General features: G+C 40.6%; 1 protein-coding gene across 2 annotated transcripts in view; it reads left to right on the top strand.

Annotated features, from left to right (window-relative positions):
• Nucleotides 1-2,774: 2,774 nt before the first annotated feature.
• Nucleotides 2,775-12,117, top strand: part of GXYLT1 (glucoside xylosyltransferase 1) — a 39,847-nt gene continuing 30,504 nt past the window's right edge. The window contains exon 1 of one of the 2 annotated variants that reach the window (XM_081311256.1): nt 2,775-3,134. In XM_081311256.1, the coding sequence (XP_081167382.1) occupies nt 2,914-3,134 (221 nt within the window). In that variant the 5' untranslated portion in view covers nt 2,775-2,913. The remainder of the gene's footprint in view (nt 3,135-12,117) is intronic. The other variant, XM_081311255.1, reaches the window with a different exon arrangement.

Genomic DNA, 12,117 nt, shown 5'->3' with positions numbered 1-12,117 from the left:
AAAAGTTGGATCTAGCCAGCCTGTGATTAGAGAATTAAGAGATGATCTTAATTCTTTTTTGGGGGGTGGTGGTGGTGGTAATTGAGGATTGAACTCAGGGGCACTATACCACTGAGCTATATCCCTACCCCTTTTTATTTTGAAACAGATCTTAGTTACCAAGGCTGACCTTGAACCTTCAATCCTCCTGCCTTAGCCTCTTGAGTAAGTGGGATTACAGGTGTGTACCACTGAGTCCAGCAACAGACTGGTTTTAAAGATGAAAAATAGACTTAGGAATACATACACACAATACTTAAAATTAATTTTATGAATACAGACATACAATTTGTGACTTCTGGAAATGATCAAAATCTGGGACACCAGCCTGCACCTCACTCCTTACACTACAAAAAAAAACAGATGAACTAATATGTGGGTAAATAGATCATTTCTAGATAGACAGATCATTTCTAGATAGAATGCCCTATGTACCCTTTTCTCAAAATTTCTTTTATAATTGCAGGATTAAAGGGAACCTAAAGGATGATATGGTCCAGAACTCTGATGTGAAGTAAATGAATGATTATTCTTTTGGATCTGCTCTTTCCACAAATTGTTGCAGAAATTAAAACTTCCTGGCCTTCCTTTGTGCCATTTCAGTATTTTAATCTGGTGCATGGGAGTACAAAAGTTGTTCTTAATTTTTGATTATAAGGTAGTTTCTTTACTGGAATAGAGAACAATTGCAGTTTGCATCTTTTAAACATTCTTTGAGTACTCTTACTCTAATTTCTTGGTATATCCTCAACTCCATAAATTTTTCATTCTTATCAATGCTTTTATTACTATTCTCTGTATTTCATTAAGTTTATCTTCATTTCTCTAAGAATTGTAAGGTATAGTGGAAAGATTTATTATTATTGTTTTAACCAACTTGTCTCCCCTCTGAGGGAAGTACAATCCTTTATTTCTGAATACTGTGCATCTGAGCCCCTTGTCTGGCATGAAGAAAATATTCAATAAATGTTTATTGAATGAACAAATGTATCGTTTTATTCTCTTTATACATCTTGATAGCATGCTGATTTTCATTTTTTTGCCAGGTAAGGAAGAAATTGAATCTTTATTGGGGAGGAAACTGAATCTTAAATTTGTATAGTGACTTTCCCATAATCACAGGATGAGAACTTTTTGGTGTAGAAATTCATAGCTACTTCTATGTAGTATTGAGTTTCCCTACCCTGTATTTCATAGTCAAACTTTTCAGTGCCCTAGATGTAATCTGAACAATTTAACAGCATGATTTTTCTCCTTGAAAAGAGAGAGAGAGAGAGAGAGAGAGAGAGAGAGAGAGAGAGAGAGAGAGAGAGAATGAGAATGTTTGTGTGTACTTGCGCCCGCGCCTATTTAAACTTCCCTTTTTGGCACTGGAGCTGCTTTCTCCAATCTCTCAAATCTTTGTTCCAGCTTCCACTGCAGCCAGAATCTGCTCCCTAAAATGCAAAAGTGATCATGTTACTATTTTACTTTTAAAACTCTTCAGTGATTCACCATTGTTTGGTAGATTAAGTTCAAACTCCTTGGTAAACTAAGCAAGGCACTCAAATATCGGGCCTCTTCGATTTCTGCTGTCTTTTCACTCATCTTATTCTCTTGTTTTCACTTAGCTGCTAGTATCATAGGTTTCAGTTCCCTAAACACAAGAGGGTGTTTCATTGACCCCTTAGTCTAGAATTACTTGCCTTATACCTCTCTTCCCCAAACTCCAGAGCTAACTTTGCTTTGAAGAAGTCTGTTTTTGACTACGTTTTCAGGTCTGATTACACCTTTGGATGTGTGCTCACACCCTTATAAGTCTGTATCCCAACGTGTCTAATGTTTCATTCATTTCCGAAGTATACACCTTCCCACTCACATCACCACTAGGCTTCATTATACCTCAAGGTTCTCACACATTGCTGGGCGCGTAAAGATGCTTTATAGACGGTCAAATCAAAGAATGAACTGGGTGGAAACAGCTGAAGAAGAGAGAGAAGAAACGCAAAAGGAAGGAGAAGCTTTTTGGGGAGAACACTAATTTTGTTTTGGATATGCAAATGGTGAGTTGTAAGTAAAGCCAAAAGGATGTCAGGTAAAATTACAGCCCGTTTGGAGGCAAGTTAGATATATCGCATTATGAACTTTAGGAGGCAGAAAGGTATTTGAGTGAAATGGCTTCTACAAACCCTATAGAAACCTAGAGGCCAAGGATGACCTGCTAAGGAGGACAGCACATGAAAGGGCTTAGTTAAGCGCCCTCTAAATATTAGATTTCTAAATACTTTTAACGAGTTAAACAATTCCATCTTTACAATCACCCTATGATGGTGACAGTATCTCCATTTGAGAGGCGAAGAAACATGCTCAGAGAATTTTAGGTTGCTCAACGTTACAAATTACCGTGTTAGAACCAGAATTTGAATTTAGGTCAACTGCCTCTAGAGCCCTGTTACTTTCTCCACACTTTTCTCCGGCGCTGTTCAGAGCCTCCGCCCTCCCTGCCAGGGGCTCAGAGACGGCCCAGACCCCGCCGCCGCGTCCCGCGTCCTGGGCACCCGATCGCCAGTCCTCCAGCGCCCAGCGCGCTGGCGCGTCGGGCCGCTCCGGGGCCGCGGGGCGGGGCAGGGCCGGGCGCGCGGCGGCGGAGGAGGCGTCCCGGCTTCCGGGCGGCTGTCGGCCGACTGGGGCGCCGCGGCCGCGCTCTCTTAGGTGGTGGGCGGGGAGGCCAGGGGAGAAAGGAAGGGGGGCGGGCTCGGGGCGGTGGCGGAGGAGGAACTTGTTGCACCCGCGGCTGCGCGCTGCTGCTCGCTCCACTCCAGTTCGCCCGGGCGGGCGCGGCGGCGGTGGCGGCGACGACGGAGGCGGCCGCGGCGCGGGACTGGGACCGGGGCGATGCGGCGCTACCTGCGCGTCGTGGTGCTGTGTCTGGCCTGCGGCTTCTGCTCGCTGCTCTACGCCTTCAGCCAGCTCGCAGTGTCCCTGGAGGAAGGAGCGGGCGGCGGTGGCTGGAAGCCGCAGGCCGCAGCGGCTTCCTGGCTCGCGGACGGCGGACGGGGTGTCGGGAGAGGGGCGGGCAGCGCGGGCCCCGCGGCGCGTCCCGGCCGGTCGGACAGGTACGGGCCACCTCGGGTCTGGGGGCCGCGACTGGGCGGCGGGCTCGGGGGCTCCGGGCGCGGCCTGGCCCGAGCTGCTTGAGGGTCGGTCTCGGCCTCCCGCTTCTTTGCCGCGGGCTCGCACCCCCTTCACTCATTTCCCTCCTTCCCTTCCAGCGGGGGGTGAGCCCGGCGCTGCTCCCACCTCCGAGAACCCCACGCCGTTTGCCTTTTGACCCAGTCTTTATGTGCTTTATAAGACAGAAATTAGAAATCGAATTTAATCTGCAACTTTAAAAAAGATTTGTTGAAAATGAATGGTGCTTTCACTTATTATTTGCTGTTTTACTAGTGGGAATTCCCTCTTGTTTCCATGGAGTTGAAGTTGAGATATTTAAACAGACTGGCGCCCTACTCAGTACCTCCTCCCCCCCCCCAAAAGGATTGTCTAATTTTCGTGTGTTAATGCTTGGAGTTTTCATTAATAGAGACGATTAGTTAAATCTGGAGATGGCATGTGTGCACGTTATGAATTTTTTTAAACACTCGGTTTATTCTTAAACTTAACAGAAAGGTAAAAATAAGCGATACTTAGCAGGCTCAAGATAACTTGTGGGATGGAATGAAGAAACCTCTCTTGAAAATCCATGTTTGTGAAGCAGCGACTCTGGCAGATTTGCACAAATCACTGCCAGAGATGGAATCAACATGAGATTTAAATTGAAAACAGAATTTTTTTTTTTAGCAACATATTAATACTTAAAATCTGAGCGTTTCGCACTCCTTGATAGATGGGCACCCACACTTCTCTGGCAGTGACCGGAAGTGCTCATTAGTAAAAGGTAAAAGCTTTTATATGGCAAGGTGTAGGATTAGGAGGAGGAAGTCTAGGTCAACTTTAAGCTCTTGTCGAACATCTTCTGAGAGGTGTTGGTCATTTCCGGGATGAAAGGGGGATGTTTAGGCAGAGGAGTAGCATTGAAAAATGGATTATCACATTTTTACTCTCTGATTTGATGAGTCAGAGAAGTTCATAGGATTCAGGACTTCGTATTCATAAGCAGAACTACTTCCAGAGCCAGGTTTACCAAAATTGGGTTAATGGCTGAATATTTGAATCAGCTCATGAAAAATGATAGAGGGAAGCTAAACTATTTCTGAACTATTACCTTATTATGAGGCCTTTAAGTTATGAAATAGTGGATAGAATTGTAAGGCTGCAATTTTTCTGTTTGTTTTTTTTTTTTTCTTTTTATTTGAACTGCGATTGAACCCGGGGTGCTCTATCACTGACGCACATCTCCAGCTCTTTTTATTTTAAAAAAACAGAGTCTTGCTAAATTGCCCACGTCGGCCTCGAATTTTTTAAAAATATTTTTATTAGTTATTGGTGGACCTTTATTTATTTATTTGTTTATATGTGGTTGAGAATCGAACCCAGTGCTAGGCAAGCGCTCTTTTGCGGAGCCACAACCCCGGACCCTGGCCTCAAATTTTTGATTCTCTTGTCTCCGCCTCACAAATCTCTGGGAGTCGCTGGAATTAGAGGCATGTGCTACATACAGTGCCAGGCAGGATGCAAAACATTAATCAAACATTAAAAAAACTTCAAAGTATAATACTAGCATGTCAGTTTGATAGAGTAACATTCACTTTTATTACTTTGTCTCAAATATTTGTGACGGATTTTTATAAATCTGCTTGTCCAGCTAATTTTAACAAAGTTACTTTATTAGAAATTTAGAAAAGCTAGGCGTGGTGGCTCATGCTTATAATCTCAGCGGCTCCAGAGGCTGAGCAGGAGGATAACAAGTTCAAAGCCAGCCTCAGCAAACCAAAGGCCCTGAGCAACTCAGTGAGACTCTGTCTCTAAATAAAATAGGAAGTAGGGCTGGGGGATGTGGCTCAGTGGTTGGGAGCCCCTGAGTTCAATCCCTGGTACCAAAAAAAAAAAAAAAAAAAAAAAGAATTTTAGAAAGAGGCTTAGTTTTAATAAATATTTAATAAAGCTAAGTTTGATGTGTGAAAGTTGAGTCAGCTGAAATGCTGTACTTTTTTTTAACAGTTTTTTTTTTTTAGTTGTAGATGTATGCAATACCTTTATTTTTACGTGGTGCTGAGAATTGAGCCACAACCTCAGCCTGTGAAATGCTGTACTTTATAGGTCCTCTTGTAGCATTACTTCTCTCTTCCTTTTTTTTTTTTTTTTTTTTTTTTGTGTGTGTGTGTGTGTGTGTGTGCTAAGGATTGAACCCCGGGGCACTGTACCATTGAGCCACATCTTCAACCCTTTTTATTTTAATTTTTTAAAAAAATATATTTAGTTGTAGATGGAAACAATACCTTTATTTTATTTATTAATTTTATGTGGTGCTGAGGATCAAACCCAGGGCCTCACACATGCTAAGTAAGTGCTCTACCACTGAGCTACAATCCCAGACCCTTTATTTTAAATTTTGAGACAGGATCTTCCTAAATTGCTTTGGGCCCCTCTAAGTTTTGAAGGTTGTCTTCGAATTTGTGATCATCCTGCTTTAACCTCCCAAGTAGCTGGGATTACAGGCATTCGCCACCATGTGGGACTTTACTTCTTGTTTTAAATGAAGTTTAAGTATAACTTAAAATTAAATGTATATAAGTCTTCACACAAATTTGGTGAAGGTGCTGGGCACAGTGACTGCAAGTTGGAGACCAACCTCAGCAATTTAGGGAGACCCCGTCTCAAAACAAAACGAAAACAAAAATGACAACAAAAACAAACCAAAAAGGGCTGGAAATAAAGCTCAGTGCTGAAGGGTTCAATCCTCAGTACCAGGAAAAAAAAAATAAAGTGGTAAAGAATGTTTCTCTACATTTGCATGCAAAACAGTCGTGTGGACAGAGGAACGACATAGAAAAGCTGAATTGTCACATTTTTACCCTATGATTTCATTAAGGTCAGGCAAACTCCTAAGATATTATGACTCTTTTATTATTATTTTGTGGGCTGATCCTTGAACCCAGAGCCTTGAGCATCCTAGGTAATCACTCTACCACTGAGCTCCACATCCTGATTCAAGACTCTGATTATTTACTTTTGCATTTTTATGTTTTTTATTGGTGCATCATTATTATACATAGTGGGATTCATTGTGACTTGTTCATACACACACATAATTTGATCAGTCTCATTTTCTGTATGTCTCTTCCTCATTTCTCCTGATCCTCTTTCTCTGTTCTACAGGTCTCCCTCTGTTTTTCAATTGGCACATTTAAATCATACATAAAATGGGGTTCCTTGTGATATGTTTATATGTGTATATAACATAATTTGGTGGATTTTATTCCTTAATACCTCTCCTTTCCTTTCCTTCCCTTTGATCCTCTTTCTCTAATCCATTTTTTAAATTGGTGCATTATAATTATACATAAAAGTGGGATTCAGTTACATGTACATAGCTTAATTTTCATTCCCTAGCATTGCCCTTTCTCTTCTTTCTCTGCCTGGATCTCTTTCCTCTCTTCTACTGGTCTCCCTTCTATTTTCATGAGATTCCTTTTTTTCCTCTAGCTTCCTCAGATGAGAGAAAACATTCAACACTTGATTTTCTGAGTCTGACTTATTTCACTTAGCATGGTGTTTTCCAGTACCAGCTATTCCAGCAAGTGACATATTTCATTCTTTTTTATGGCTGGGTAAAACTTCATTGTGTACGTATACCTTACTTACTTATCTACCTATCTATCAATCTATCTATCATCTATCTATCTATTTTTGGTATTGGGGATTGAATACGGGGGTGCTTAACCACTGAGCCACATCCCCAACCCTTTTTTATTTTTTATTCTTTATTCTGAGACAGGGTCTTGCCAAGTTGTTAAGGGCCTTGCTAAGTTGCTGAGGCTGGCCTTGAGCTTATGATCCTCCTGCCTTAACTTTCTGACTTTCCGGAATTACAGGTGTGTACCACCATTCCTGGGTTTATATCACATTTTATTTATCCATTCATATTTGTGTGTGTGTGTGTGTGTGTGTGTGTGTGTGTGTGTGTGTGTTTTACTGGATATTGAACCAGGGGTGCTCTGCCAGTGGCTACATTGCTAGCTCTTTTTATTTTTTATTTTGAGACACTTTCTCACCAAGTTGCTGAGGCTGGCCTTAAATTTGTGAATCTTCTGTCTCAGCCTCCTGGGTTTATAGGCATGCACCACCAATCAGCTCCCATTAATATTATTTAGTGGAGTTACCACTTTAAATGTTGAACATCTAGTATTCCATTTTGAGCAGTTATAAGCCTTAATAACCAAAACCTTGATAATTACCTTTACTTTTCTACTATTTTAAAACATTATTATTACTCTTACTACTCTTACTACTACTACTACTACTACTGCTGCTGCTGCTACTGCTACTATCATCTCCACCACCTCCACCACCACCCTGCAAGTACAACCACTGTGTTCAGATTGGTTGCTTTTCCTAACTTTATTGCTTGTAACAAGTTACTGGTACATAGTGAATTCTTTTTCAGTTTCTACTGTGTCTCAATCTTCAAAACCAGTTTTTCATAAGTGTGAGAATGGATATTTGGGAGTTAAGAAACTAAACAAATGATTCCACTTCTTGTCAGCAGTGTTTGTTTGTTTGTTTTGGTGCTGGAGATTGAAGTGAGGGCCTGTGCATGCTAGGCAAGCACTCTATCAACTGAGCTATGTCTCCAGCCCCAGTAGCTTAGTGTTTTATGATTTTTTTTTCTTTAATGGTGAGCAGTCTGTGTATTTTACTGCATATTTTCTTGTGTTTTTTCCCCTTATGTTGAAAATTTACCTTGTTTTATCACTGAGTTACATCCCCAGCCCTTTTAATTTTATTTTAATTTTTATTTTTGATACTGGGGATTGAACCCAGGGGCATTTAACCACTGAGCCACATCCCAGCTCTTTTTTATGTTTTGAGACAGTGTCTCATTAAGTTACTTAGGCCTTGCTTAGTTACTGAGGCTGGCTTTGAACTTGTGATCTTTTTGCCTCAGCCTCCTGAGTCACTGGGATTACAGGTGTGCACCACTGCATCCTTATTTTATTTTTTGAGACAGTGTTTTGCTACTTGCTGAAGCTGTCCTGAAGCTTGTGATCCTCCTGCCTCATCTTCCCCAGTAGCTGGGATTACAGGCATGTACCACTATACTTGACAAGTGCGTATGTTTTTATATTCCAATAAAGAAAAGAAAATTCTTTCTTCATTCTGTATTTTTTTTTCCTGCTATGTAATTATGGTCAAGAAATTTTACTAAAACTTGACTATTTCTGTGCATATTTGTCTCCTGTGTTGAGTTGATTGTCATCCCCCAAAGAAACCCTGTATTCATTAGCAGTTAACTCCTCATTCCACTTCTCAAGTCCTCAGCCCTAGGCAATTGCAAATCTGCTTTCTGTCTTCATATGTTTGTCTGGGCATTTCACATAATTGAATCACACAAAATGTGGCCTTTTGAGTTTAGCCTCTAAGTGTTTTCTTTTTTATTTTATTTATTTTTATGTGGTGCTGAGGATTGAACCCATTGCTTAATGTGTGCTAGGCAAGTGCTCTATCACTAAGCCACAACCCCAGCCCTCTTAGTGTTTTCAAGGTTCAACTACTGTAGCATGTATCACTTCATTCTTTTTTATAGGCAAATAATATTTTATTGAATGGATGTACCACCTTTTGTTTATTCATTAGTTAATGGACATTTGAGTGGTTTTATACTTTTTGACTCTTATGAATAATGGTGTTCTAAACATTCATATGTAATTTTTCTGTGAACGTAAAATGTTTTTAGTTCTTTTGAGCATCCACCTAAGGAGTAGAACTGATGGATCATGGCTACACACTCTGTGAATATAATAAAACCACTGAGTTGTATAATTTTTGAAAAATATTTTTTTGTAGTTGTTGATGGACCTTTAGTTTATTCATTTATTTATATGCGGTGCTGAGAATCCAACCCAGTGCCTCATACATGTGAGGCAAGTGCTTTACCACTGAGCCACAACCCTAGCCCGAGTTGTATAATTTAAAAGGGAATTATGATATTATTATTTTTTGGTTTGTAAAAACTCTAAACATCTCATCAGTTTCTCACAACATTTATTTATTGTAGCTGTTTACATGTTCATGGCTATGAACCTGCATTATGTATCATCTTATCCTAGGACCCAGACTGAGGAAGCAGTCTATTGAATATGCCTAGTTTAATGGCAGGGGAAGAGTGATGGGCTGGGTTGAATTTCACAATCTGATTTGAAGCTTCTGCTCTAATACTGTGATATCTTGTCTGTTCACATTACATTGACCAGAGCAAGTCCCTGGAAAAAGGTCAAAGTCAAAGAATGAGGCAGAGGTATTTACTTCTTCCTTTTAGAGACAGGCAGGTCATGTGGTGATGAATATGTTTGTATAATAGATAAGAGTAGAGGATGAATGATTGTACATGTGGATATTGATTAAGGAGAAAAAAGGGCAAGGAGGTCTTTATAGACTCCTCTGAGAAGATGGCCAGTAGAGTGGAATGCATATGGAGTTGATAGTAACCTGAGGGGCAATCCAAGGAGACAGTGAGTTTATAGTTCCACTAATCAGCGTAGTCATCCTTAGTTGTTCGATAGTCACCTGAGAAAGTGAATGAATGGATTGGTTTCAATTTGGGATTTTAGTGGAAAGGTATGGTTAAAGAGTGAGGTAGAAGTTGTAGCTCTAGGAAAGTGAACAGATGAGCTATATGGTCTAGTCTGAGTAGGGACAGAAATAAGGTACAAGAAGGAGCTTATACTTAGGAGGCATATGAGTGGAGGTGTGAGTCTCTAATGGAATATGGAGAATTAGAGTAGAGACTAGTCTGAAATGAGATATTGGAGTTTAGGATTGCAGTTTCAGGTGTTGACAAAGGCTAGGATATGTTATTTTTAACTGAAGGTAATAGGAAGTACAAGTCCTGGAGTTGAAGAATTGGGTATTGGCTTAGGTCTCCCACAAGGCAACATCCAAGATGACTCTTATTCTCTACTGACCGCAATGACCCATGCCCATTTTACTCACGATTGTGTTTCCATTGTTTTGCCTGTGTATGTGGTCATGCAGTAGATTTTTATTTATTGTGTGATTGTATGGAGGAAAGTGGAACTTGGCGTTGAGAGGAGGACTGTGATGCTTATGTTTGATTGAGATGGACCTAGTAGGTCGGTAGATGAGAATGATGCAGCAAGTGGCCCTTTCACATGGCTGGTAGTTGCTGCTGGCTTTTGGCTGAGAGCCCAGCTGGGGCTGTTGACCTCCATCCTCTCAAATGACTTCTCCACGTGCCTTAGACTTCTTAAAACATGGAGACAAGTGTGTACCAAGAAATAGGCAATGGATGTTGCCATGTTCTTTAGGCAAGGGCGTAGGAATTGACACTCTGTCCTGTCCCTGTTTGCTAGTGCAGTTAGTCTCTGTCGTGGGTGAGGGGAGATAGAACCTAACTCTTGTGTCAGCAAGTTTGTGACACCCTTAATCCACCATACTTGGCTCCTAAAGTTTGATGGTAGCAAAAGTCCAGGGGTCTTGGTGTGGCTAAAAGCTTCAGGAAAATTAAACTCATCATTAAGTTGTCCAACACCTTGGTCTTATTGAATTTTATTCTCTAGTTTATGTCTTATCCATTTTGTATCATTTTTTTGTTTGTTTTTTATGTACTGGGGTCTGAACCCAGGGGTGCTCTATCAGTGAGCTTCATCTTCAGCCTTTTTATTTCATTTTGAGACAGGGTCTGGCTAAGTTGCTCAGTCTGGCCTGGAACTTGTGACCCTCCTCCCTTGGCCTCTGGAGTAGCTGGGATGACAGGCGTGCTCTAACATTCCAGGCTCTTGAATCAACTTTTTAAAAACTCTGCCTTACAGTGTAGTTTAATTGTAAAACTGCAAAGGATCCCCTGAGTCAGAAGCTCCCGGGTGGGTGCAACCTTATGACAGGTTTGGGGTGTGCTTTCCAGCTCACAGGCATGTTTCTTGATTCTAATGAAACTTAAGTAATTTCAGCAGCTTCTCCATGTTGGCAACATGCCTGTGAACTTTTCCTAGACAAATATTTGTGGGCAGAAATTTTTAAAATATTGATAGCAAAGATGTCAAAATGTTAACAGTGGTGGGTGATTTATTAGGCTTTTACATTTTTAAAAATTGTGCTTAATGAACATGTATTGATCGAAGCATTTATAAATATACAAATTTTAAATTTTAAAGATCTATGTAAGTTCTGGTAAATAAACAGAATGATAAAAGAAGTATCAATACCTTTGAGGAGCCAGGATGTGATGTGTGTGTGCTAGGCATCACACCTGGGGCCTCTTGCATACTAGGTAAACTAGTATCAATACCTTTTTTTCCCCTAAATTTTAGTTGTAGATGGATACAATACTTTTATTTTGTTTACTTATTCTTTTATGTGGTGCTGAGGATTGAACCCAGGGCCTCACATGTGCTAGGTGAGCACTCTACCACCAAGCCACAGCCCCAGCCCCCTCAGTATAAATACTTTTTAAAAAAATTTCTTCCTTTTTTAGTTGTTGATAGACCTTTATTTTATTTATTTATACACAGTGCTGAGAATCGAACTCAGTGCCTCACACATGCCAGGCAAGTATGCTACCACTGAGCCACAGCCTCAGCCCCAAGTATCAATACTTTTGATTAAAAATTCCAACTTGACTCTAGATATCCCATGATTAACAGTATTTCTCATTCAGGTCTGACCTTAAGACTTATCTGGGGTATTACTTAAAAATTCAGCTTATCAGGCCATTCATCTTGAGATTCTTGGTTAACTAGGAGTAGGATCCTGTGTCTCCATTTCTAACAGGTAACCTTAGGTTCAGGTAGATTTGGAAACAGGATGGAATAATGTTTAGTTATAATTGTTGTTTTTTTTTTTCATAGAACCAAGTTGCATGTAAATAAATTGTACATTTGTTGAAATAACAGCATGATGATGTCTGTATCTGAAAGGTGG

The sequence above is a fragment of the Spermophilus citellus genome, assembly GCF_964194105.1.
Source record: "Spermophilus citellus genome assembly, chromosome: 10".
NCBI classification, from domain to species: Eukaryota; Metazoa; Chordata; class Mammalia; order Rodentia; family Sciuridae; genus Spermophilus; species Spermophilus citellus.
The sequence above is the reverse complement of the archived record's forward strand: the minus strand, read 5'-3'. Positions and strand labels throughout refer to the sequence as shown.